The sequence below is a fragment of the Nelusetta ayraudi genome, unplaced genomic scaffold (assembly GCF_046127955.1).
Source record: "Nelusetta ayraudi isolate G7.1 ecotype Tasmania unplaced genomic scaffold, CSIRO-AGI_Nayr_v1 ptg000094l, whole genome shotgun sequence".
NCBI classification, from domain to species: domain Eukaryota; kingdom Metazoa; phylum Chordata; class Actinopteri; order Tetraodontiformes; family Monacanthidae; genus Nelusetta; species Nelusetta ayraudi.
The window spans coordinates 2375013-2402673 of record NW_027466144.1 but is presented as its reverse complement, the minus strand read 5'-3'; the positions used below and the strand labels follow the sequence as shown (position 1 = coordinate 2402673).

The 27661-nt window shown below is 49.4% G+C and overlaps 1 protein-coding gene across 18 annotated transcripts in view; it reads right to left on the bottom strand.

Moving 5' to 3' along the window:
* Positions 1-27661, bottom strand: part of scrib (scribble planar cell polarity protein) — a 48572-nt gene that overhangs the window by 15988 nt on the left and 4923 nt on the right. For 14 of the 18 annotated variants that reach the window (XM_076047690.1, XM_076047694.1, XM_076047698.1 and 11 more), the window contains exons 2-28: positions 16332-16449; positions 14887-14965; positions 14482-14571; positions 13647-13703; positions 13278-13341; positions 12700-12774; positions 12439-12583; positions 11948-12066; positions 11662-11861; positions 11413-11579; positions 10997-11130; positions 10799-10921; positions 10496-10672; positions 10040-10396; positions 8819-8881; positions 7737-7826; positions 7383-7460; positions 6985-7302; positions 6011-6091; positions 4420-4656; positions 3998-4108; positions 3470-3646; positions 3233-3349; positions 2649-2837; positions 2147-2266; positions 1519-1575; positions 800-856 (exon numbers count right to left, since the gene is read on the bottom strand). In XM_076047690.1, coding sequence (XP_075903805.1) covers positions 800-856; positions 1519-1575; positions 2147-2266; positions 2649-2837; positions 3233-3349; positions 3470-3646; positions 3998-4108; positions 4420-4656; positions 6011-6091; positions 6985-7302; positions 7383-7460; positions 7737-7826; positions 8819-8881; positions 10040-10396; positions 10496-10672; positions 10799-10921; positions 10997-11130; positions 11413-11579; positions 11662-11861; positions 11948-12066; positions 12439-12583; positions 12700-12774; positions 13278-13341; positions 13647-13703; positions 14482-14571; positions 14887-14965; positions 16332-16449 — 3600 coding nt within the window. The remainder of the gene's footprint in view (positions 1-799; positions 857-1518; positions 1576-2146; positions 2267-2648; positions 2838-3232; positions 3350-3469; positions 3647-3997; positions 4109-4419; positions 4657-6010; positions 6092-6984; positions 7303-7382; positions 7461-7736; positions 7827-8818; positions 8882-10039; positions 10397-10495; positions 10673-10798; positions 10922-10996; positions 11131-11412; positions 11580-11661; positions 11862-11947; positions 12067-12438; positions 12584-12699; positions 12775-13277; positions 13342-13646; positions 13704-14481; positions 14572-14886; positions 14966-16331; positions 16450-27661) is intronic. The other 4 variants (XM_076047692.1, XM_076047704.1, XM_076047706.1 and 1 more) reach the window with 2 other exon arrangements.

Here is a 27661-nt window from a genome sequence, read left to right as displayed (position 1 = left end):
ATATCTTTCCTCTTTACCAGTGCAGTGTCCTGATCCTGACCAGCAAGCTCTGGTCTTCAAGCATTTTTTATTCTTTAAAACATTTTTCATCCTGATTATTCCCAGGAACTTTTAGCATGTAAGAGTCAGTTAGCTGTTAGTATTAAACAGTCCTGGTGTGTCATGCCAAGTGCAAATAAACTACCAGCTAGAACTGACAGTTTCCATGTGGCATTTGACCCTCTGCTGGTAAACACGACTAGTCTGAAGTATCTTGAATCAGGCTCGCTTGTGGTTTCACTTCCGTTTCCTTTTTTACCCTGCGAGCCCCTGAAGCAGTAAGAAAGAGGATTAGGGCCACGAGAAGAGAAAAAAATATTACAGGGAGGGGATTTTTGCTTAAGTTTTCATTCCAAGTTTTAAGATGAAATTTCATGAATAAAGATAAAAATTTCGTTAAAAAGGTCAATGTTAAAAGGACAAAAAAAAAATTGAATAAAGCCAACGCGAAAAAAGTGGAAATTGACGAGTAGACCGGATGGATGGTGGATTAACCCAGTTACCCACAGTTAAAAGTACACTGCAAAAAACAGGTGTATCCCACAAGGTTCCACCACAGTAATCAGGAAACTGGTGAAACCGGAATGCACTTATTGCAAAATGTCGATTTTACTCACAAAATTCCATCTTATTTTGTCAACTTTAATCTCGAAATTTCAACTTTATTCTCAAATTGGAAACTTTTGTTCTCTTCTTGTGGCCCTACTCCTCTCCCGTACACGCAGGTGTCCTGCGGACCTGCCGACGAGGAGAGTCTCACCTCGGTTTCCTCTTCGAGCAGGCGAGTTGCCTCTTCTCGCTCCAAGCGCATACGCTCCTTCACCAAGAGAGGAAGGGGAGGACGAGGAAGGATGAGGAGGAGAGCAGAGTGGGGAAGACACCCGAGCGCACGCAGCCACACGGTGATGCAATGGCAGGTGAATGGGAGAGAGTTACAGAGGTGTTACAGGGCCGGAGAGGAAGAAGAAGAGGAAGAAGAAGTGGGGGGGAAAAGGGAGAGCGGAGGAGAAGTGGGATGGAGATGAGATGATTGGATGATGGCGAACCGCACCAAGTACACAGGGGAAGGTCAAAGAGAGTCGAGTGAGAAACAGAGGAAGGGGGGCGGGGGAGAAAAGGATAGAGTCCACACACATTAGAATGCAGTCTATTCATGGGCTACGGGAGCAGCAGAAGCATGCCAGGTGGGGCCGTCGCAGGAGTCGCTCTGTCAAACACACACAAGGCTGGCCAAGGATGCAAAGGAGAAGCTGCATTCACTCCGTCAGAGAGAGGCCCCGCCTCCACAGCGCCACGCCGACACGTACTTGGCTTCATATATTGATTTACTTGTTTATTTTGAGAGCTCAAACGAATAAAAATTTGAGATGCGTCTCGTCTCCAACAGTCTCGCTGACCGGCTGCCGATTTCTAGAGCTTGCAGAGACTTTTGGCCCCGCCCCCTCCCCAGCCACATGAGCTCCAGGTCGCTTCACTCACCACTTTCTCCATCTCTTCTCGTTCCCACTGCGACGTCTCTCTGACCATCTCAGACTCCTGAAAACGACAATCGCTGATCATCAACGCCGATGACAAAAAACAAAATTCTGTGACTCGTCGTTGGGGGGGGGGGGGATTCCGACACGTCGTTACATTCCTGTGGCACGAGCGCTCTTTCTAAAAGTCCGGTAAAAAAAGAAAAAAAAGAAATACCCCAATCATAAACAACTGCGCTGGCACTTTCTGGACCACCCCGGTCGCTAAAAAACGATCGGCACGAGCGGCGCCGCACGCGTTTGGGATGGGTCAAGCTCGGCTGTTGTCGGGAATCCGAGCTGCTGACGCCAAACTGCTGCCGAGGCAAAGCGGCCGTGTGAGAGAATCGCTGAGCAAACATCTGATTCACGCACTGACTTAACAACAAAATCACCAAACTCATCACCGGTATGCCGGCCGGGTGAATGGCGGCTCGCATGCCGACCCGCGCTGAATGGCTCCTTTATGCTTCGTCAGAACAATCAGCCCCCCCTGACTCCCATCCCTCTGGCTCTAGTTTGGGGAGGGGGGGGGGGGGGGCAGGATATTATGGTCTGTTGCTTAGAGTGCTGCGTTGCACCGCGTCTTGCACCTTCTGCATGATGTCGATCTCCTCCGGGCTCAGGTCTCGGTCGATGGAGGAGATGCTCTCCATGCTGTTCTTGCGCACGATGCCCGCAGCGAACGGGTTGGCGATGACGCCCGGAGAAGCCTGCGTGCGTCCAGAGGGAAAGATCACGTTGGAAAAGTTTGGAACGATCACACAGTCTTGTTGATTTCATTAATAAATCTCTAAATCATATCTAGAGGTGATATTATTATATGTAATACCACTATAATATATGGTATTAGTGTGTATAATATATTATAGTGTTAATAGATTGTATAGGCAGTATGGTACTAAGAGCGTACAACATTCAAATGTATAGCATATATATATAATATAGTTTTGATGCTTATCAAAACTAGAATCCCTTTGTCAAAATGGGTAATGGTGGACATAATATTTACAATGCTTATACATAGCTTATTACACTTGAAATAATGTGCTAATAGTGTGTATTCTGTCCCTCTCGATCTGAATCTTCTCTCACCTCCACGGTGGTGACTGTTCCCGGGTCGAAGCCGTCGCACACCAGCATTCCCAGGGAGTCTCCCACAGCACGCAGCACGCGCACGGCCTCGGTGTGCGTCATGCCCAGCAGGCTGTGGTTGTTCACCTCCAGGATGCGCAGGCCCACCTGCAGCCTGCCGTCTCTGGCCGCCGCGCCGGTCGAGCTCACCTGGAATCGGCGCCGCATCGTAAACGTCACATGACCGACCAAGGTGAAACGCATTCAAATACTCAAGTGTTTGTCAACTAGTGGTTCGCGGCCCAAAGGCGGGTCACGGAGCTGTTTTGATTGGGCCACGGCTTGGTGGGGGGGGTGAAAGAGAATTCAATTCACTTCAATAATTTCAAGAATTTATTTACCAGACACGACAAAGTGGGCTGGCGGTTTCATTTTTGTGGAATAAATATGAGTCGCGACTTAATTATAAGGGAAAAATGTGGATCCTGAGAGTCCACCAGGTGAGAACCGCTGGTCCAACTTAAAAAGACAATCTGAGCTTAAACTTTGACACCATGTCGGAGGAAAAAAAAACACACTGTTCATAGAGGAAGCGTATCAAGAACCTTGGAAATGAAGATTCCTTCATCTGTGGGGTCAAACGGGTTTCCTGCGTGTCCCTTGGCTCCCCCGCGGATACTGATCCCCAGCTTCTCCCCAGGCTGTTTGTTGATGACAATTTCCTGCAATGAAACACACACACACACACACACAGATACACACAAACGGTCAGCAAAGCCGCGGTGTGCATTTCCTTTTGGCGCGCGTGTGTGTGTGTGTGTGTGTCGATTCGAGGGCCTGACCTGCATCCCAGGCGGCGAGGGGTCCCTCCGCACCAGCATGCGGATCTCCTGCTTGTTGGCTAGCAGGGATCGCACGGCCTCCTGGTGCGTGGCGTGCCGTAGGTCGATGGCGTTCACCTCCAGGATGCGGTCGCCCACGCGCAGCCCGCTCTGGCAGGCGAGGCCGTGAGGGATCACCTGTTGGCGAGAGAGGCCGCGTCGTGTCATGTCGTTTCCCCACAAGCAGGTGGTGGTATGAGAGGACAGATGTGACGCGGAGAAACTGGACACGCGATGACAGTAGCGACAGGCCGAGCTGTGCAAAACAAAGATTTAAGTGTCCTACTTGGAGCAGCAGAGCAAAGGAAACAATTTGCTGATACAGAAGAGAACTGAGGAATTTAGCAAAGAACTGTGACAGGAATATTTTTATTTTTGTGTGCGACTTCCTGTTTTGTTCATTTCTCTTTGTTGTCGTACCATAGAACTGGAACGTAAATGATTTTTACAGAGGAAAAAAAAAATATTTGGGACTCTGCAGGGTTTTACCTTTGAGATGAAAACGCCGGGTTCGTTGACGCCGAACGGGTGACTTGCATGATCACTGCCTCCCACGATGCTCAGTCCGAGAGGACCGCCTGACTTTACCAGGGTCACTTCCTGTTGGGCAGAGAGTTTAAAAAAAAAAAAACAATACATTTTGGCAAAGCATTCCTTTTGAAATGTTCATATCTACATCGTCTAAACCCCTCTAACACGCTAACTCTAGTCATAGCTGGGAAGCTGGGGACTAAAGTTACACTTGGCTATTGACTACTTCTTTATGAGACCAAGCCTTCATACCATACACCATCGTCTTTGGAACTTGACAGCATTAAGAACACAACAAGGGGCGTGATGACCAAACACGTTTGATAAATGACCTTTGTGATATTTCAATGAAAGCAGTAAAGCCACGCAACAGGCCGTACCTCGATGGGGTACTGGTCCTGCATCTGGCCGAGGTGGTTGACGCCCTCCTCGTCCTGGTCCGGCGACTCCGAGGGCGCCGGCGGCGGAGGGGAGTGGGCCCGAGCTCGGGACTGACCCGGGGAGCCGGCCGGCGCTCGGGGGTCTCGCTCCACCAGGAGGGAGATGGTGGGGGAGGTGCCGGTAAGGAGCGCTACTGCCTGGTCATGTCTGGCCTCTGTCATGTCTACACCATTGATCTGGATCGACAGCAGAACCAACGGCGGAGGGGGGTGTCAGCCCACCGAGAAGCTCCCAACGACAGCGGCTGACCGCTAACATTAAATACAAATATATATATATATATATATATGTATGTATGTATGTACTACCAGTCAAACATTCGGGCACATCTTCTCATGCAATTTTTTTTTATCTTTCCAACTTTCTGCACTGCAGATAGATACTGAAGACATCAAATATATGAGCAAAATATGTAATCAAAACTTTCAATATGTTTTTTCTGAAAGGTGGCTCTTTTGAAGAATTTAGATATAAAACATGTTGGAGTTGTTTTACACTTTTATTGTTTCCTCTATAATTCCATGTGTGTAGTTCTGATGCCTTCAGTGAGAAACTGCAACGTCAATAGTCATGAGAATGAAAGAAAAGACATTAACTTCATGGGGTGGGTCCAAACTTTTGACTGGTAGTATTTATATACTGTACGTAGACATCGTGTCTAGTGCTGGTCTCTGATCTCATTCTGTTATTTGATTCACAAGAGAGCGAGTGAGAGCACAAAGTAAGTAAGTAGTGTTATTTAAAGAGGAGCCCGACACCAAATCCAGACAGGAAACATGCTGAAGCAAAGTCAAGTGGGTTTTGAACAGAAGAGCTGCTTCTCTTGCACTTTAGGTGGTCGACTGACCTGGACCGAGCAAAGACACTGATCCCCAAATGTCCATGTTTCAAACCTCTTTTGCCTTTCTTTACTTAAAATCAGAAGACGCTCGGTCAAATTGTTTGTTTTAAGTCAACAAAGGCAAAGAAAGGTTGCGTTCCTACATCCTGGTCATAAATGACAAGCAGAGGTCAGCGCTGACCCGACAGTATCAGCTTTTACCATTGGCTGCTAGGCCACTGTGCCCTCCGTTGTGGTAAGACACACACACACACACACAGCAGTGGTCTAGTGTGTGAGGGAGGGCAAGTGGGAGCAGCCAACACGACCCCGAACACCAGAGCCACCACCACCACCACCACCACCACCAAGCAGGCTGGGACGTGCATTAAGAGAGAAGGGCAAGACTGACAGAGAGGCGACGAAGAGAGAAAAAGGCTGAAAAACTGCTCAGGAAAAGAGAGAAGAGAATGATTCTGGGAACAATTCTAACACCAGTGAGCACGACTTCTGCGCTAAAGAAACACACAGTCAGTGAACCTCAGAATGCAATATGTTAGATCTATGACAGCGTTAAAACAGAGCTGGAATGAAAGGAAGAGATCCAACTGAACAGGATCCATGTGATGAAAGAAAGAACCCAACCGGTTTCAGGCAAGCGAATCTGCAGAGCTCAGGAGAGAGTTTGGATCCCAGCAGGGTGAACTTACAGAGATGACCCGGTCTCCCACTCGCAGCGTGCTGTCTCGGTGTGCCGCTCCCCCTTCTGCGATACGAGAAATGTAGATTCCCTGAAAAAAGGAGAGATTAAATGCTCAAGATCAACAAGACTCACACTTGAATGCAATCACATTGCAAAGAAGGGCTACTCGTGCATTTTGGCAAGGAATGTGTGCCGAGTGTGAGTCAGACGGTCTTAATATAAGCCGAATCTCTTCATCATCACTGGCACATTTCAAACAGCTAGCTGTATGTGACATGTGCAGCCTGTGACGGCACAGCAACCAGGACCAGGAGCCGACTGAACCCGTTCGACTTAACGCATCTATTTCAATTTAAAAAAAAACAAAAAACGACGAAACAAGGCAAGAAAACTTACAGTCACACCCTGCCGACGCTAATGAGTTTCTTCCTCGGGCTGCACGAGGCTCTGCGACGCACGGCACTGGCCTGAATACACACCTCTCCTCGCCATCTGATTACAGTGGGACTATCGGGTGTCACGTCTGGCTATTCATATCGCCGTCTCCTTGGCGATGACTGCAAACGCCTCGGCTAGAATAGACCCCGTTTAAAAAGACCACGTCCCGCCGACTGGGGCGGCCACTTTAAGCGCTTTGTGACCCAATTTCGCCACCGTGTCGGCACTCGGGTTATTTCTGTGACTTGTCTCCTGGAAAACTTTTTCATTGCACTTAGGAGTGTTAGTCTTACACAGACTGTACTTGGAGGTTTAGTATGAATGCAACAAAGGTGAAAAACCAAAGAATATGTGCTGCTGCTGCTGCTGTCAAAAAGTGATGATTTTCTTCATCTAAAAAGGTGATACGCTCAATTAATTGTTCATTTTCAATGCTAAAACCCACACAAGCTGTCAATTAAAACAAGCAATGCATTTTGATGACGTGAACTTCCAAAGAAACGCAAATTTCTTTGCATTACAACGCCGAACGACCCATCTCACCGAGTCTCCAGTGCGGTAGGGGGTGGAGCCCTTCCCCCCTGCGATGCTGAAGCCCAGCCCCTTGTCGTTTCGCACCAGGCAGGTGGAGAGCCTCTGCAGGGGCCCGCTGGACGCGGGCTCCAGGTTGAAGGCGATGCCGCTGCTGCGTCTCTCCCGCGGGAAGTAGTCGTCCTCGGGCCGCAGCGGCGTGGTGGTGATGGCGTTCTCCGGCTCCACCATGCGCTCCCGCAGCACCGTCATGGAGACGCTGGCGCCGGAGCTGCGGAGCGCCTCCACCGCCGTGTGGTGCTCGGCCTCGTGCAGGTCCACCCCGTTCACCTGCGGCGAGGAGGAGAGCTTAGATTGAACACCTCTGGGCAGAGAAGAAGACGACAGGGCAAAAGAAGCGGCCGCCAAACCTCCAGGAGTTTGTCTCCCACTTTCACTCCAGCCATGGCAGCCGGACCCTCCTCGGACACTCTGGAGATGAAGATACCCTAAGACAAAAATTAACTTGTCAGTTGTACTGACCAGCGTTACTTTTGGTGACAAAAAAATGGTCGTCATAGTTGTCGTCAACAACCTTTTTTTTCAGACAAAAACACGACGATAACTGAATAAAAATTCATTCACAGGAAACGGAGATGATGACGAGGCGCACTGACATTTTCGTCAACGAATAACAACAAGATGAAAATGTCTGCCAGAGACTTTTGCTGTCAAAACTAACACTGGTACTGGTTTCCTAAACCACGGCGGACTCCAGCACTCACCTCGTCGTCTCCCTTGTACGGTGTCGATCCTTTGCCGCCGGCGATGCTGATGCCCAGGCCGCCCGTTTGCCGCTGAATGGTCAGGGCGTGCTGCAAGTGAGGAGCGCGAGTCAGCACACAGCCAGTGGTAGAGGTCCCTGAACGCAGCACAAGTCACCTGTTCCAAGCCTAATGCCAGTTTAGTCTACAGCTCTCTGTATATCTCTCAATATGTATATCTATATATATATATCTATATTACAAACTGTTGGCTATATGTGCAAGATAGCAGAACTGACTCGACATGGTGTCGACTTGAAAGCCATGCAAAGGGAGAAGAAGATGAGGCAAACCAAAGACAAATGAGAGGGAAAGTGTCTTCGTTCGGGGGACAGTGAGACGACTTGTGACACCCGAAGTGCCTCCTAACATCTGTTACGGTAACAAACAGAGCAGCTGGTGGAGATCTTTTCCGAGTACGTTAGACGATTCTGATGGAAAGCAAAAAGGGTTCTGATGCAATCTAGAATGGCTTTATAGCATTTTAAACTATCACTACCGAGGAAAAAAAAAGACATCGTCAATCTCCAGCTCCTCGTCTGGTTGGAAGTTGTGTCTCCTGCTATGCATTAAAAAAATAAAACATGGAGGAAGCTGGTGAAGGAGACTTGCCCACTGGAGGAAGAAGCACATTCACTCCAGGGCGAGAGAGCGAAGACAAGAGAAGAAAAGTAGCAAAGCGGCAGAGAAGAGAGAAATGCACTGTGGCAGAAAACCATGCTGGACCACTGCACTTTAATTGCAACAGTCTTTATATCAAAATTAGCCATTTGAATGTCATGTGAAACATCTGAAGGTCCAGCCGAGGTTTCTGCCACACCTGCCATCTCACAAAAACACTGGGGGGGGGGGTTCCTTGTGATTGGCTCTGATTCAAATACTTTCCTTGACGCCTCTGTTTAGGTTCTGCGAATGAGTGAGGATGTGTGTGTGTGTGTGTGTGTGTGTGTGTGTGTGTGTGGAGGGGTGAGGGAGGGGGTAGGGTAGGTGGTGAGGTGGGCGGAGACACAGAAAGTCAGGCCGAATGAAAAGCATGTACAGACCTCTTCCTCCTCAATTCGAGCAGGTTCAATCAGCAGATTATTGACTTGATCAAATGACACCCCCTGTTAGGACAGGAACCAGCGAGAAGCATGCGGATTAGTCAGGCCAAAATTAAAAAATAAGATTAAATAAAACTTAAAAAAAAGCTTACATTCATACTCCAAAACCCCCAAAACTTTCTCACACACTCCCCCCACACACTCGGCCGTCTGCTTCAAGGCTGCCGGCAGTGGGCAGCCCAGCGGAGCGCCTTGAAGCAGACGCCGTCCTTCTCCTCCCTTCCTCTCCTCCCAGCCACCAGAAGCAAATACGGGCAGAGGCGGAAAGACAAGACCAAAAGGAGCTGAGCTACAGCGCAAAAAGAGAGAGAGCGGACTGGAAGAGAGCAGAGTCGAGGCACGGAGAGCAAAACTCCTCCAGCTTCAAACCAGGAAGTGGGGAAAAAAAACAGGCAACTCGCTGTTTCGAGATAGTTTTAAAAATGATTGATTGCAAAAAAAATAAACTGAAAAAAAAATTATTTTGATTTAATAAGTTTCTTATTATTCCAACAAGACCCAATTGATCTTCCGTTCCAGCTCTGCCAATATATGCCCTGGTCGGTCTGAGGTCAGCGACAATCAAGTCATAGGTACACTTGTAATCACACATAATGCAGATTCGGTGAGATGAAGACAGATATCACAGTGTTAAAAAAAAAAAAAAAAGACTTTCATCAAATCATCAGGATAAAAGGGACTGATTTGATCAACCGGCGACATTCAACTCTAGCAGGGTGTGAAAATGTAATGAACCATATAATGTGTTGGTGTGCAGCTGAGAGTGTGTCACTGTAAGCACTCTATGGCGGAATGTAACGTTGCTACATCCAGAAGAAATACGGAGAAAATCTAAACAACGTGTGGGCGGCACCGTCCCCGCTGACTTGTGTGTGTGTGTGTGTGTGTGTGTGTGTGTGTGTGTGTGTGCGTTTGTCATCAAGGATGTTTGGGCTTTGGGACGGAGCCATGATGAATCAAGTCAATAATAAACTATGATTCACAGATGGAGACTCGACTCCATGCATGCAGCGGTGCGTGCTGAACAAGAGCTGCACTCTGAATGCAAGATGCACGGTGCTCTATGTGGGGAATGTTTGCATATTAAATCAAATACTGTATGTACCTGCAGGATGCATAGCTAATATTTAGCTCAAATTCCGTCTCACAGGTGCCATTTACCTTGGCCTGGCTGGAGTTGACCTGGTGCTGGCCGTCCAGGTAGTCGTCCGCCTTGCACGGGCTGGGCTCGCCGTCCTCGCCGTCGTCCTCGTCCCGCTCGACCCGGGGGGCCTGCGCGGGCGAGCCGAGGCCGTCGGGGCTGAAGCCCTGCAGCAGCGCAGCCACGGCCTCGGGCTTAGGCAGCTTGGTGATCTTGAAGTGCTTCTTGTAGTGCGGCGTGTCTTTCCTGATCAGGCGCTGCTTCTCCATGGGGAAGGCGGGCCTCTCTTCCTCCTCCTCGTCGCTCCGCTCGCCGTCCTCGTCGTCGTACTCGTCGCGGACCCGAATCATGGGCTCTTCGGCAAAGTGCACAGTTGGCTGGGGGGAAAATAAAAAAAATAAAAAATAATTTTTATCTTTTGATCCATTCGGTCTCAACTACAGTGCAGAATAAAAGATCTTGAAACTGTCTTTCACCTCAATGTACTCCACTTCCATTTCATCGAGCTCCTCCTCCTGAACTGAATTGCCATCCACCTGGTCCTCCCTCTGCGAGGGCGCCAGGCGTCGGTCCTCGGCGGAGTTGGCCGATAGAGTGCTGTTGGAGACCTGGGAGTCGTGGCTCTGATTGGACAGGTCGCTGAGTCGTTTCTCCTGATCGCAGAAGGAAGGAAAGACACGGCGGTAAATCCTAAACAGCCTCTAACTGTGGAAAAAATGTGCTTCCTGCTGAATTAGAGCAGCAGAACTGACATTTACATTCCCCCCGGCACCATTTACCTGTGCATCATTGGACTCTTCTCCATCGGGCCTGGATGTGAAGGCTTCGTTCCTCCTCTCCTCGATCACCTTCTTCATCACCTTCAGCTCACTGGGGTGTGGCGTGGCTCGGCGCTGAAGGCCCTGAGACACAGTCATAAGGTCATTAGTTGGGTCAGTCCCCTTGTTTTTAAAGCAAAACCTCCAACGAACGCTCACTCTGCGTTCCGCTGCAGCCTCGTCGTCCTCGTCGTCCTCCTCAGCTTTGGTCTCCTCCTGGAACTGGATGACCGACACCCGGTTCAGGTTGCTGTCGGTCCAACTGTCATCCACGCTGTTTTGCAGCAGGTTTTCTTGAAAGGGAAAAAGAAAGAGGGAGAGACGTCACTCGCTGCGTTTCCATTACCCCGAGAATTTGGAAACTGGAAGACGGAAAAATCTTTTTCCATTTCCAGAAATATCGCTTTTATTTTGCGAAAAACTGTCATGGAAACGCAGCTACTTTAGGATTGTATTTGCAGGACAGAGCGCTTGAAGAAAAGATTCCGTCAAAACTGGTTGAGGATGACGTGTAGTTTAACGTTCCTAATTCCCTTCAATCCCGCCGGCCTCCTCCGACCAGATGTGCTTCCTACCCAGGCTCGGCGACGGCTGCTGGGGCAGCAGGTAGCACGTCAACACTTTCTCCCCCGTGCGCTCGTCGTCTTCCGTCTGGAACTTGAGCATGGGCTGGGACTGGTTCTCCGCCAGCCACATGGCCTTCAGGTTGAGGTTGGTCAAGGAAAAGGGCAGGTTCTGTAACCTGGACGAGGGAGAAAAGAAAAAAGTGAGCAGGCGAAAGCCGCAGAAAGAGCGCGGGTGCGTCAGGGGTGCAGCTGCGCTACCTGTTTCCCGCCACGTCCAGCACGTGCAGCTCGGTGGCGTCGGCGAGCTCGACGGGGAGTTTGCTGAGGCGGTTGTCCCGCAGCGAGAGCACGTTGAGACTGGCGCAGCCCCCCAGCTCTTTGGGCACGTTGCCCAAACGGTTGCGGTCTACATTCAGGTTGGTCAGCTTCTTCAGCTTGCCCAGCGAGCGAGGAAGCGACTTGAAAGGAAAGGGGGAAAAGTTATCGTCGGGCTCAGCGGTCACCAAACTTCACCAATCGATCGCCGTCGTCATCATCATTCTACCTGTAATAGGTTCTCCGTCAAGACGAGTTCTGTGAGGTTTTCGCACTCTCCTATCGACTCACTCAGGAGGGTCAGTCGATTCTGGTCCACCTTCAGAATGGACAGCTGCTTCAAGCTTCCTAGAAAACAAAACCAGACATGCAGAGATGCACAGAAAACTGTTAATGTCTAAAAGTTGTGACAAACGTTTTATTTCTTAAGTTGCACAGATTTTCATGCACCACTTTTCACTGACATCACACTTCCAGCAGAGGGCAGTGGTGCTCTTAACATAATCTCCAACTAAGGTTGGATTTAAAACAGCAATTACGTTGAAATCTTACAATTACATTGTAACATTTTTCTCCCTTTAAAAAGGATCCATAACAATGTCAAATCATCTGTGGAGGCGTTCAAAGGTCAGGTGACGAGTCAATATTCATATTGTGTAACACCGTTTGATCCTTATCGCTCTAAACCAACCGACCCGCCCCCCCCGGTCCTGCGCTGACCTATGCTGTCGGGGACGACCTCCAGCAGGTTCTGTGTGAGCAGCAGGTCAGTCAGAGCCAGCAGGCCGTTCAGCTCCGACGGGAGCTCCTCCAGCCGATTCTCAGAGACATCCAGACAAACCAGTCGCCGCAGGTTCCCCAGCTCCTGGTGGGACACACATGAGCGGAGTTTTAGCACAAGTGTCTAATTTATTGTAGAGTCAAGGGGAACATTTTTTAAACCAATGAAAATAAAACAAAGTGTATGTAATCTGCACTTACTGGTGGTAATGACGACAGCTGGTTACGGTCGAGCCACAGCTCCCGCAGGTTGGGAAGCGCCCCAAGTGTGTCGGGCTGGATGGAATGAAGTGAAAATTACAGAAAAAAAAGAGGAAGTAGCTCAGTTAGAATCACAGGTTAGAGAAGGCAGTGAGAAGGTCAGCCATGAGCAGTAACATCATCTCATTTCATAGTTGGGATAAAATGAGGCTTCTTTAAAAAGAATACACTTGGCAAATTTCCTCAACGCTACTCTTGGCTTATGCAGTAAAAAATGGGTACGACTGCATGACGACGCTTTCCTTTTCTCCTAAGGTGCCATTTTCAGTATTCCTTTATCTGTTTGAGCATCTCCAGATTTTAAATTTAGCCTCCTTGCAATCAGGTGGGTGGAACCGGACTTCAAGGAGACACTGCGCTCCGCGGAATGAGGCCATCTAAGGGTGTGGTGTCTTTTTGCTACTTATGAGAAAATGGCATCAGTGCAAAATAGGTTGTTCTTTTTTAGCCGTGTGGGTTCACAAAAGTATAACCCACATTATACATAATGAGACTAAAAAACAAAATTGTGACGTTACCAAAACTTCCAGTTCATTGCTGCCGAGGTCCAGCTGTTCCAGTTTCACCAGGAATGAAAGCGACCTAAATTCATGCAGAAAAATGGCACAGTCAGTGAGTCAGTCGAGTGTGCAGACATGCCGTTCATTCACGTGCCGTAAAACATGCAAAAAATGTTTTTGAAATGGATAATTACACCGAGCGTCTCATTTCCTTCCACAGAGGGAAATAAATCTTCCCCACAACGGCGGTGATTACAAGTAAAACATGTCGTTAAGGTCAAAGGTCAACTTTGTAAAAAAAAAAAAAAATTCTACGCAAAGGGTGGGGCAACAGCTTTGACAACGTTGCCGCTTTGTCGTTTCGCAACGAGGAGAGTCGGCACTCACGCGGGCAAAGACTTGAGCAGGTTCTCCCGGAGCTCCAACGTCACCAGGTTGGCGAGGCTGCAGGTTGGGGACGGGGGGCAAGAGAGGGGGAGGCAGACAGGAAGCGTGAAGACAGGGGCGGGGGGCGAGGGGGAGAGAGAGGAGGAGAGGCAGCTTGGTTAGTCAGATGGAGGGTCTGTGCGTCTGGGCTGCCTGGCACGCTGAGGGGTCTCGCCCATCTGTCTGAGTGCGGCGGCGGGCCAGAGGGACTGCGGAGCTGCTCCGCCTCCTCGTGTACAGGCTCAGGAGGCTCACTGCCCACACGGATGACGGCTCGGTTCAATCGTCACACTTCCAATTCATGCGGTCGACCGATCAAACGGCCTCAGTCGCAATGACAAACGTTTAAAAAATGACGAGGCCGGCGGTCGATTGGCAAATTCTAAATGAGCCAAAGACGGTGCTCTTAAATTAGGGCTGGGCAAACATTTTGACTGGTGGGGCCACAATGGGCTCTAAACAGTGACAGAGGGGGCCGGAGCTGCAGCAGATGGATGGAGTGTTTTGATGAGCCGCCTCATAGGAGAAAAAATACATTGTGGATCTTTATTGAAATGACTCTTAAAACGCGTCTTTTTTTTCTTTTTTACTATTTAATATAATTTCTTCCAAGTTCGGCGGGCCGGACAAAAAGCTTCACCGGCCGCATATGGCCCCCGGGCCGTAGTTTGCCCATGCCTGTCTGAAATAATCTGCAGTGCAATTTAAAACCAATGGAGGCTGGACAACTGGTTTGGGTGTCCGGTGGGGAATCAGTTCAATCAACTGGCTTAAACCTTTGTGAGTGTGGACATACTTTCCGATGTCATTGGGCAACGTCTGCAGCGACACGTCATTGAGGGCCAAGTGAGCCAGAGCCCGGAGTTGAGTGAAGCCATCTGGCAACCTGAGAGAAGATGGGGGGGGGGGGGGGGGGGAGAAAATATTATTTCAATGCATCGTACATCTTGAAATCCTCGACTGAGACGGGCGTGCTAAGACTCAGGTGAGCGCGTTTCTTCAAGACGCTGTTTGATCAAAAAACACAGTGGCAAACATTCGGAGCGCGTGTTCAAACAGCCGCTAGCAAATTAGCAGGATGTGCACACAAAGCAGGCCGTGAAACGACTGGCGGCAGCGCAAACACACGTTTGTCACGCAACCGCGCGGCTCAATTTTTATGCGACGAGACGTTTTCAGCGGCGCTGATGCTCCGACTCACCTGGACAGGGGGTTTCCGCTGAAGTCGGCGATCTCCAGAGCCCGGCAGAACTTAATGCTCTCGGGGATCTCAGGAATGTCTGCAGGAGAAAAATCAGGTCGGGGGGAAAACGCAAGTCAGCACTGCGTTCTGCGAAACGAATCATTTTAAGTCGCTTGTAATAACAACCAGATGGTCACGAGTGGGGACGGCGTAGAGGGGCGGGAGAAGGGGAGGTGGAAGCAGGTTGATGTCATTGTATGGAAAGCAAAGCGTATCGACTTTTTACAAACAGATCAGAATAAAATCTGGACTCACAGTCCGAGCGCAAAGGCTGCGTTCAGACTGCAGGCGAATCCGATTTCAAATCAAATTCCTTCTCAAATCCGATGATGAGGACTGATGAGCCAATGGGTTTCCTCCTCTGTCCAGGGACTGCTGTTTTCTACTTCTTCTGTCTGCTCCATTACGTTACAGCTCCGCACCTGGAGTGGCGCTCTCTGGTCTGGCGCACTGGCTCTTGCGTCGCGTAGCTTGACGTCACAGACGGTTCAAAACCCATCGGTGTGTTTGGAGCCGTTCACACTGAGACGCTCTCATCTGTGCAAATGCCATTTTAAACGACCTCCCCTTTGGTTTCAATCCGTTTTCGCAAAAATCGTATTTCATGTCATTTGTGACTGTTCAGACTACAAAAGTGCCATCCGGTTTCAATCCGGATGGGCTAAAAATGGGATTTTGGGCTGGCAGTCTGAACGCGGCTGTAAGTGCGTATGTTTCAGCCACAGGTATAAATGTGAGCAGCTGGCCTAAGCAGGTCAGTCACATTTACGACTGGATCCTGCAGGTGCAGGTTCACAAAAGAAAAAAAGAGAGAAAGAGAGAGAGCGAGAGAGGGAGAGAGAGGGGGAAAAAAGAAATCCCAGCAGAGCCAAGAAGCCTGTGACACTTGTTTGGCTCGGCGCTGGGCTGCAGCAGGGACAGGAGAGCGGGCAGATGGGGGAGGCCTTCACAGGCCAGCGCACACTGCTGCTGCTCCCACCGCCAAACCATCGCAGCGCAGATGTCTCTCATCCACCACAGAACCAGTCTCACCACAGCGGATGGTTCCATTGAAATCAGGAGCAGACAGAAGAGGACGTGCATTTCAAGCAGGGGGAATAAAGTCTTAATTAAAGAGTGTTGTCGCTTTGCACTCAACTGCATTTTACTGTCGCACTATGATTTTTTTTTTTTTTTTTTTTTTTTGAATAAAACACTTCAATGTAAGCTGTGTTCCAGTGCAGGCCGGATGATCCGGGAGGGGTTCAGCAAATATTTACTGCAAGTCTGCTTCTACCCGCTGATTGGCTGTCGCAGCACAAACGTGAAAGTGGTTGGTTGATTTTCAATTATATTCTTTTTTTTTGTAATGGTTGTTGTGAGTGATTATTGGGACGAGACGGCATGACAACGTGTCAACGCACCATTTCTGGATATGTCCAGCTCCACCAGCTGCATGAAGTTGGCCACCTCGGGAGGGAGCCTCTGGATGACATTGTCGCTCAGGCCGAGCTTCCGCAGGTTCAGTAGTCTGAAGAAAGGCTGCGGAGAGAGAAAGTGGATATTACCATCTGGGAATATTAAGAGAATAAAAGATCATTGGGGTCTCAACCTTTAGTTTTTTTGACTGTCTGATGAATGAAACTCATTGAGGACCAGACAAAAATCCCATCTCTCAGAATGAAACAATCATGCTGAAGTAAGTTTTTTTTTTTCTCCTTCAGACAAATGAGGTCACAAGTAATTAAATTGCAGCTATTTAAGAGCTGCCTCTCTCTCTCTCTCTCTCTCTCTCTCTCTCTCTCTCTCTCTCTCTCTCTCTCTCTCTCTCTCTCTCTCTCTCTCTCTCTCTCTCTCTCTCTCTCTCTCTCTCTCTCTCAGGCAGGCGGCAGAGAGGAGCGGAGCGCCGAGGCCTCTGCCAGCCGCTTACACAAGAGCTGGTTTTGTTGTGCGACGGGACGACGTTCAGATGCATTCCACCGTCAGACGGATGGACGGTCGCTGGTGTCATCTGCTGTGCGGACGCACAGACAGACGGACGGACGGACGGGACACGCTGGCGGCGAGCGGCGTGACCGTCGGGGCCAGAAAGTATGCAGCCATTAACCCCTCAGTCAGTCCCTCACTGGCTCCCACGGCCACAGAGGAGCCAGTGTGGCCCGGCTGGAGGCTCCTCGCCTGTTTCTCACACACTGCCAGGGCTTCTCACTCGTTGCGTTCGTCCTGAATGAGTCGACTGGGAGGACAGTTACTAAACGCGTTTCGCGCACAGAAACCTTCAAGCCTGGAGATTAAAATCTTAGTCGGTGAGGGCACACCCTGAAACAGGAGCGTATTATTTCACACGTTGCAAAAACACTGTCGCAGCTGCTGGACGACCGCTGAAGCTGCGCTTCCACGACAGCTTTTCGCAAAATAAAAGCAATATTTCTAAATTTGCAGGTGTTTCCATTCAATGCTCCTCCGTCCAAACATAAAGCGCCATTTTCACTTTAAGTGAACTGGTCACGTGAGCCTGTACGCCACGTCCGCTGACGGGTAAATTTGGTGCAATTCCAGAGGTGATTAAAACACAGCTTGAGAATCGCACAGCCCTGAGGGACAAAAAGCAAAAAATATTCAGCTTTGCCTCCTGGTCTGCACTAGTTGTGTTAAATGAGCAAGATACATGTAGACAGCGGTTTAAAGAGTGAGTGAGCGAGTGGTGGAATGTTTTCCACCCGATCTGCTCAATGTGCAGGAGTGGATCAACGTCTTTCCAAAAGAGTTCCGGCTGTCCCACTGAAGAGAGAGAGAGACACACCAGCAGGTCTGGACGGGAAACCAGGTGACAGGTATCGGGTGAAGAGAAACAGGAGCTCGACTACCGGCTGGCCCAGATGGGAACCAGCCTCCAGGGAGGGAGGAGACCTGGCTGGACGACCGGCGACTCGCTGATGCTGCTGCCTTCAGCGCCCTGGAGCGTCGAACCCGCTTCACCTTTTCCCCACACGCCGGCGTGGACGCTGCTTGTTTGAAACCTCCTCGGAAGAACCTCCGCCAAGTTCCAAAGAACCACTTTAAGTTCCACCACCGCTACAACTCCTCCACCTGGAGCCAAGCGGAGGCTCCCTGGCTGCCCGGCCGCCCGCACGTCTCTTCATTCACCCTCGTATTTATGTTTCGCTCACGCACGCTTCCTTTCCTCCCCGAGCGGAATTCCTATTCGCACATTCTGTGCTGCCACCTTCATCTCGTGCCAGATCAACCCCCACCGCCTCTCCCCCTGCGCCGGCAGGCCCAGTCTGGCCGCTATTTTCAATATCAAGCTGCGCCGGCGGTGCATGAGAAAAAAAAAAAGAACTACACACGCCGTCGTGGGCACGGCAGGGGTGAGGGGCTCAAAGGGAGGGAGTGCAGGGGAGGGAGGGACGGTGGCTTCTGTGGTGGCCTGCACTGGTTGAGTGTGAAGTTGGTGTCCAGATGAAGCAGCAGCAGTGCGTCAAACAGCATCTTCCTCCACTTAGTCCACAAAAACGCCTTCAGCTCGCATGAACAGAAAGGCAGCACGAGTCGGCGCAGAGAGCCGATTTAATTTTCCTTCTTCTGCACGAGGGATGCAAATGATCCATTAATTCAGTAAGTGTTGGTTGATCGACCTTATCGATTGATTAACGATTAATGGATAAGCGGTGATTGTTATAACGATATCAACTACCCGTGTAAAAAATGTTCAATTAATTACGACTAATTTAATTTAATCGATTCAATTATTAATCGACAATTAATCGATAACCGATTAATTGTTAACATCCCTATTCTGCACTATATTGTTGCTGTCATGCAATTTTCCCCTACATGGGCTTAAGAAAGGCTTCTAAATTATTCTATTCTTATTTGGAAGTGTTGGCCGAAGAGCAGAGAACTCTCTTTGACCCCCCCCTCCTCCCTCCGACCTCCCCTACATCCCCCTCCCCCGCCCTCTACACATGAATGGCCCCTCACTTCCTCCCCTCCTTCACGCTGCTCCTCCTCTCAGAGTTCCCTCCATTTCGCCCCTTCACCCTCCTCCTCCCCTGGCAAAGGGGACAAAGGCCAAGCCGGCCCGGGTCTCACACTGGCCTGTCAGTCAGCGGCCGGCTCTCGCTGCCCGCGGATTCCCCCCATTGTCTGAGAGGGCACGACAAGGAAGAGGGAGGACCTGAGAGTGGAATGCGGCTCACAGGGAGGCAGGAGTGACTAAGAGAGGGAGGAAGGGTGAAGGAAAAGGGGGAGTCTTCAGTGATCGGGAAAAATACAGCGGGAGAACAAAAACTAAAAGACGTAGCAGGTAGACGGCTGATGGCTTCACGGACGCAGGTGCAGCGGTGCAGTGCACGAGGCAGGTGCAGCACAACCACTGCTCACTGACACGTGGTCAACGGACGTGACATTTTCCAGTCGCATTTTTGTTTTGGTCACAATGAAAAATGTGTAAGGAGCACGTTTTTTAACCCTCAAATAATGTGACCCATTTTTACAAGAGAGAAGAGTAAAAACACCCTGAACATTTATCCTCTGACTTTAAGTTGACTTCTTATGGGTCACATTTCAAGGTTTTTTGAAATTTAATTTAATTTAATTTAATTTAATTTAATCGATTAAATTCTTAATCGACAATTAATCGATTAATTGTTAGCATCCCTGGCCGTGAACACTTCGCTATTTGTTTGTACCCTCTAAACCAAACCCGTCCCCGACAAAACAAAACACATCCGCCTGCCTGCGAATGAAAACATTTCTCTCGTGTCGCCGATATCAATGCGTCTGCCGCTCATCATCCACATCCTGCTTCCTCCTCCAGGACCAATCCACGCCGAGCAGGCGCAGGCCGAGCACGTCGACGCCTCGACGCGCAGCATCTTTCATCCGGCAAACGGCTGCTGCGGCGGCGCTAATTCGATTGACCCGCGACGGCGCAGAGCAGGCACTGCTGCTTCTCCTGCGTGGAACCGCATGTAACCGGTGTTTGTGCAGCATTATGAAACGCACTCACATGACGGCAAATGTTTGCGATTGACTTAAGTGGTGCTCCGCATGCCACTGCTTCCCTTATCTGTGCCCAGCGTCCCTCCACAGGCCAGAGAGAGAGAGGGAGAGAGAGAGAGAGAGAGAGAGAGAGAGAGAGAGAGAGAGAGAGAAAGAAGGAGATCGAAGCTGCGCTTCCATTGCAGTTTTTCACAAAATAAAAGCTAAATATATTAATTTTAATTCTTGTAAAATCTCGTCCCACGAGACCCCACTTTGAGGATGGAGGTATAAAGCATTTTGCCTTTTCACTAGAAGTGAACTGACCATGTGACCCCGTACGTCACATCTGCTGACGTGTAAATGTGAAAAAGTGTTTCCATGACACTTTTGCGATATACCTCTAATATGGATACGTCTGAAAAAGCACCTCATGAGAGCATCAAAACCTGTGAGCCTTATTTGAGAGGTTTTTCGAAGTTTAAGTGTTTTCATGACCTGTTTTTTATTGCGATATTTAGCTTTTGCGCAATTCTAGGGGTCATAGAAACACAGCTAAAGAGAGAGTGAGAGAGAGCTAAAGAGAGAGAGAGAGAGAGAGAGAGAGAGAGAGAGAGAGAGAGAGAAGGGTGCGGCCAAGCTCACTGACTCCCTTGCGTTTGAATCTGCGCCAGTGACTTTGATCTGCACTGTGAGCAAACAGAGGTGTAAGAGGTGTAGCATCGAGCTGGGTTAGCATCCGCTAACCACCTATTACAACTTCCTCATCTGCACATTGCTGCAACCTCGCATGTCGAAAAACACTGATTTTATTCTATCTATTTATTTCCACACAAGGCCTGAAAAACTTTGCCTGCACACCCAAAGCAAAAGGCAATGTGAAGCTGCAAGTACACATAAAGATCACCTGTTTTATTTTAAAGCTTAAAAGAAACAAACACCTGCTTTCTATCAGTGTGCTTGCTTGCAGTTGTGTTCATTTCTGCGCTCTTAATGACACTTTCCGCCACCTCGGCGGCTGATCGCTCAGCGCAGCAAAGTGGTTTCTGGTCTGCGGCATCTTAAAAATAGAGCCCTAATCCCTCCACAGGTGCTGTATCGGTGGGCTAATCGCTGCTTTGCTTACTAAAACCGGCGCGGCGGCGGTGGGAAAAAAAGGGAAAAGACTTCGGCCCTCGGACACTGTGCGTCGGCGGACACGTGTGCTCGTCGGCGCCACTGCGGATTTGCAACCCAAACTCCATTCAAAGCAGCAGAGGCGGCGGGAGCCGAGCTGAGAAGGGGACAGAATACGAGCTCTTCCACCGAGGCTCCACCTGAGCACCAGAATGGATAGAAATCAATTAGCTGTTCTAGTGAAAACACTCAGCCGCAGCGGCTGAGTGTTTTCACCATAACAGGAGGAAGCAGGAAGCAGGAAGCAGCGCAAAGGTGAGTGCTGCTCATGGATGCATGATAAGAACTGGATACCAGACTGACAATATGCTGACTTGCCGGGTTTTTCCCAGTGGCCACTCGAGGTACTGCAGCAACAACAACAAAAATCCCACGGGCCCAAAAAGCATTTTTCCCATAGACTGCGATACAAAAATAAACACCTTTAAAACGGCTGACAGGACGATAGTGACCTAAGAGGTGATCCATAGCAAATCTTTCTATTGTATTTGTATATTTTTCACTTATGGTGGAAAATGTAAATGGCAAGCGGCCTCGATCAGGTGTGTTCAGCGCCGCTGACCACACTGTGAACCAAGTGGGTGGAGTGTGTGTGTGTGTGTGTGTGTGTGTGTGTGTGTGTGTGTGTGTGTGTGTGTGTGTGTGTGTGTGTGTGAGAGAGATTCTCAGGATGTGTTTATGGTGAAATAGAGCAGCATGTGACCCGGCTGCACAAGTGAGCTCAGATTCTCCACCCCAGTTGTGACTCTCGCACGAGGAGGAATGATCTCTTCTTATTCTTCTTCCCCCTCAAACGTGACACAGAACCCGGCGGCTCCATTGTTTACGGTCCACAGAGGACGCTGGGCTCTTTCCTGGACGCCCAGCCTGGATCCTGTATGCGCTGCCAGCGAGCCAGCCGGCCGGCTGGCTCACTGCTGCAGCAGCAGCAGCAGCAACGGCGCCACAAACTCAGGGCTTAAAGTTTGTGTCTACTTGATACAATCGCCGACCACTTTAGTCAGAGAAAAACACACACCGACGATGGGCAAGAGTGCGTCGATTTATTTATTTATTTATTTTTATCTCTCGGCTGAGAATAACAAAGGGTTTAGGATTTGACGGGATCTGCATACATAAACGGACAAACATAAGTGGTGCTCAGGGGATATTTTTAGAGATAACGCACTGGGGGCTTGACAGCGGGGACTGTCCTGGTGCGCACAAGTCGAGTTCCCAGCCGCCGCATCAAACTTTTGTCCGCTCTGTCGAGGTGAGAAAACGTCAAACCCGGCGAGGAGAGCGGTCAGTCCTTTTCCGCCAGGCTGCTGGAGATTTACGACATTAAAAAAAAAAACAGAGCGAAAGTGCTTGTGTGTCGCGTAGCGTGTGTGCGTGCGTGTGCGAGCCAACAGCCTCGGCACAATCGGTGCATTGTGCGTCCAAGTCGAGGCCTCCCTCGCTGGATCATGTGGCCCTGCGCGTAACGGGTCCAGGCAGATTTCACAGTGGGCTTTCCGTTTGCCTCGCTGCGACGTTGTGGCCGAGCGGCAGAGGAGGACGAGACCGGAGAGAGCGCCAGAAAATAACGTAGCCGCCGACGAGAGTGTGGCTAAAGAGAACAGTTTCAATTCTTAAAGTTTGAGGGTTTGGAATTAGGACACATCTGCAGAGTTTGAACGCAACTGGATAATTAAAAAAAAAAAAAAAAATGTAGCTACCACTTTTCAGGAGGGGAACAAAGTCACCTCTGTGTACTTCCCCGACCGAGAAAGAAAGCAAGAAGTGTGCTGAAAATCTGCTTCAGACTATGATGACCAGAATGGAACCAGGGATGTAAATAATTGTTAAATTCATTAATCGTTAGTAGACTGACCTTATCGGTCGATGAACGATTAATTGAAAGGCCGCAATTTTTCCTGAGAACCTAAATTTCACAATGAAAAATGGCAAGGAACACATTATTTAACCCTCAAATAATGTTGAGGGTCCAATGTGACCCATTATTACATGAGAGAACAGTAAAAACACCCTCAACATTTCCCCTCTGACTTTAAGTTGACTTCTAATGGCTCACATTTCAACTTTTCCTTTAAGCAGTTGTTTAAACGTAACTTGTTCTCGGTATATAATGACCATCACAGTGTCTACGGGTGAATTGCTCTTTCCTGCCACTACACTGTCATAATGATATTAAATACCCATTCTTAATCGACAATTAATCGATAATTGATTCATTTCTAACATTCCTAAATGGAACTCATCTTCTCGCTCTCAATCGGATTTTTGACGTTGTGATTTCACACAACTGTGGCCTTGGTTTGGTGAGACAGGGAAGCCCCGGCTCCTCTAGCACCTCTCCTTGACAACACAGAGTGAAGTCGGCGTCGCGGGCCGGCGCGGGCCGAGGAGACTCATTGCCTTGGAGACTGTCTCCGTGTAGAGGGAACGGCGACGCTCCGCTGACGGCAAAATGAAAACTGAGCCTTGCGCCGATGGCGATGTATTTGTATCAGCAGCGAGATACAATCTCCCCTCCTGTGTTAGCTCAAACAGAATATGTAAGCAACCTCACCGGCTCTTTATCGCTCAATCCGTTGGGTGTGAACGTATGAGCGCTGAATTGGAAGAGGTGGAGGAAAAGGAGGAGGAGGAGGAGGAAGAGGAGGAAGAAGAAGTGTAAGCACGCGGAGCTTGTTATCCCCGGTGCACGGCCAGGACGCCGTTCCTCAGCGCCGACAAGCCAAACCCCATTAATGTGTCACGGAGACGGCGTAATTACAGAGTCTGCAACCCCACAGCTCCCGCTCCCAGGAACGGCGTCAGGAGGAGCCAAAGCAGCCGTGGCCTGTTGATCCTGGACGAGCCGTCCGCCGAGATTCTCCTCGACTCCGCACCGCCATCGCCGCCGTCCGCTTTAGACAAACAGTATCTTTACATTGACTCGGGGAAACGTACAAGAATTCCAATGCACCGGTTTTTAACTTGTACACATGCCGATAAATCTCTTATCTTCTCCTAATAATTTGCCCCTGAAAAAGGCATCCACGGAGACCAACACACTGGTGGAAAGTCAAAATCGGAATGTCAATTATAAAGTGAAAACGTGTCGTGTGGAGTGGTGGCAATGTAATACCAGTTATTGCGCTTCAATCAAGAGTTTAATGTTTTGAAGTTCCATAGGAGCAAGACAAGAAAAAGGGGGAAGTGATGGAGCAACGTTGGCTTTAACACTGAACTATTTCCACACTTTGAAGAAGAAGCAACCCAACCCCCCAACATAACAAACCGACATCATCAAGCATTTGTCAATAATCCTAAAAGAAAAACCCCACAAAGTGCAACAGCCAGTGAGAGTGAAGTAAAAAAAAAAAAAAGATGTTGTGCACGCATCCTAACACTAACAATCTGCGCCACTCAGTATGTTTCTCTCTTCAGGCCAGACAAATATTCCTGCTTCATTATTACAGCTTAGCTCCTTCTCAGCGTCCCCACTCGTTCCGAGTCCCTGCAGGCGTTAAGCTCCGCTTAATTAAACCGCAGCGGAGAAACACATTTAACCCAGAGAGCTGAGCTGCAGCAGCAGCAGCAGCAGCAGCGATCTCGACAGGCTCTCGGCGCACAGCTGGGGACGCCGAGGTGAAGCGTTGCTCGTGCGCACGCACTCCCACGCTTCTGCCCAAGCGCAGCGCCTGCGTGTGTGGGCCTCACCGGCAGGAATGTGAAACGAAAATGACTTTGAGTGTTTGAGAGAGCGAGCGAGCGAGCGAGCGTCCAGTGGGCGGGGCCGCACGCCTGGAGATTCCAGACATGCCTGTGTTTCCGCGGATGTCACATGCCGCAGTGCAAACACGGCAAAGTGTATTTGGCCGAGCCGAGGCCTCCAGGGGGGTAAAAAAATAAGGGCCGCCGTTCACTTTTCTACATTCCCAATGGATAGAATTAGAGATCTGCCGTTTCTTTGCGGGACGTTCTGCGCTGATGACGGGAAAAAACAAAACAGTGACTCCCGACTGAACTCTCTCGCATCATCCTCGACGTGACAAGTATTATTAGAAAGCCGCCTGGTGGGAGAATCAGAAATACTGCGTTTGAGCACAATGCGCCGCATTGTGAGCGGCTGCAATTCCTCGAGTTAAAATAACTGACCTTCCTTTGCAAACAATGCCGCGACTGTCAACGGCGGCAAAAAAGCCACGCCAAGAATCGGCCGCCGTGTTGAAAACGACGTCGACGAAAACACAATAAAGTCAGGGGGAAATAGTGTGCGGGGAGCTGCGCGTGAACCAGAGATACAAACACACACACACACACACAGAGGCACACGGGCAGGCACTATAGAAATGTTGCCGCCTCACTGGTTAATCACACGGCGGAGACACGCACACATGAGCATCCCGCTTTGTCGTCCCCGGCGACTCACGCTGCGTGTTCCTTTTGTCCCTTAATTTCTTGTCCCGTCTCCTCCTCCTCCTCCTCTTCCTCCACCGCCTCCTCCTCCCGCACAATCCACGAACCAGCCCACGACAGTCTTGTGGGGGCGGACGCGCACTCATTGTGTTTGCCGACCAGAGCACGAGTGGCCGTCACTAATAAATTCCGTAGAGAATAAGAAGAAGAAGAAGAGGAGGAAGAAGAAGAAGAAGCAGCCACGAAAAAGGGACAATTAACAGTTTCCGCAGAGGCGGCCGTGACCTACTTATATTTTTAGGAAGAGGGACAACATTATGGCCGGCAGACTTCCTCAACAACGCAACAGCAAAGAAGCAACCGGGTGAAACTTCATCTGCTGACCTCATTGCAGTGATTTATTGAAATGCTAGGCGTTTTACATCCATTAAAAACAATTCCTAGGCTATTCTTTTCATTTAAAAAAAAAAAAAAGTCAAGAGTAAAGTTTGTTCTTGTATAAAAAACTAAACAAAAAAAAAACAGGGCGTTTTCCGCTGCCCACTTGATTACTCCCCACTTCCTGTGTGCGGAGACGCTCCCAATGAGAGGAATCAACAAGGGGGGAAAAAACAAGACAGGCGTCATCGAATCAGCCTGGAAAAAACACAGCCGGAGGTTTGACTGCACGGCTGAGTTCAGTCCTGAGTGAGCCCAGCAGTCTTAAAACCTATTTGGATGACGTGATGATGATCTCCACGATGTTGAGATTAAAATAGATTGTAAACCCTCGACAACAGTATCCCATGGATTCTCAGGCACTGGGAGACCTGCAGTGGTTTAGCAGTGCACCAGCTGTGACTTGCTTTTTTTAAATTCCGTGAACAAAAACGTATATTTTAAGATTTGATTTGAATTTTAACGTTAAATTCATAGGGTGCGTCCAAACGTTACTGGCAGTGTATATGTACTGTTCTCACTCCTTCTGGACCAGGTGGCGATAACAGCTCCTGCGGACAGGTGGGGAGCTGCCGGGACACCAGGTGACCGCCGTCGGCCTATCGGGTTTCAGCCTGATGGACGCAGACTTTCACTGGAGCCGTGCGGCTCACAGATAAAGGGCAGCGTTTGTTCATTTGTGGTCGGTTTTAGCGCCGTCCTGCCGGGGCGACCTTTCCTTCTTTCGCCCGACACAGGGACGTCACCTGCATCCGGTGCCACAAACTGGGCCGCTTCAAAGACGGACTGTTGTCGCTGGCGCGGGCGGGGAAAAAAAAATCAAAAGCGGATTTCGGCACCGTCCTTCGGAGACTAAATTTGCTCTTCAAACATCTCCGTATCTCGGACGACGTGACCTTCGGCGGCGCTGCGATAAAAAGCAGACTGAGAGTAAAACAAAGTTGCAATTCAAATGTTTCCTCGCCATATGTGGCCAAGAAGCTCGTATGAACAACAAACAGAGGAAAAGAGAATTTAAACTAGTTCGACTTGCACGTCTCGACCGTGCAAACAGAGCGTCTCCTCAGCAGACACTCCACACGCACGCCATCAACAACAGCTGCACCACCAACAGCCATTAATTATTCACAGGAGCTTGGCCTGCTTGTTTACCTTTCAGGCCCCGTGACCAAAACCCAGACCTGGGCCCAGAACGCTCTTTTGTAACCAGGAGCGGAGAGGCAAAAAAAAAAAAAAAAAAGAAGAAGAAAATCGCTGAATAATTTTCTGTCATGTGACCGCATTAAGACGGAATGGTGACCTTGATTCCACCGGCGCTGACCTCGATTACAGCGGGGCAACAAGGCGACAACAATCGCAACAACAAACGTTCTCCTCCCACCTCAACAAGACTTTTTTTTTTTTTTTAATGTGAATAAAAGTATTTACACAAACATGGGGCTGAATTCAACTGAAGCAACACTCATTCGCCCTGCAACCACTTTTGTATATTCACGCCGTATGTTTACAGATGAAAATGACTAAAAGTGGCCATCAGGTTGGGCAGACCTCGTGAGGAGCGTCATGTTTTGCTGAGTGCTAGGTGGCGCTTAGAATGAGAGGCCTTTTCCTTCAGTCCGTCCACATCACTGCAGTGGGGAGAGGAGTAGAGGTGGAGATCAGTAGAGCCTCAACACCACACTTCCCACCATTCAGTGGAAACACCTGCAAATCCCCATTGTACTTTGTGGAAAGTTTAGAAATACCACTTTTATTTTGCGAAAAA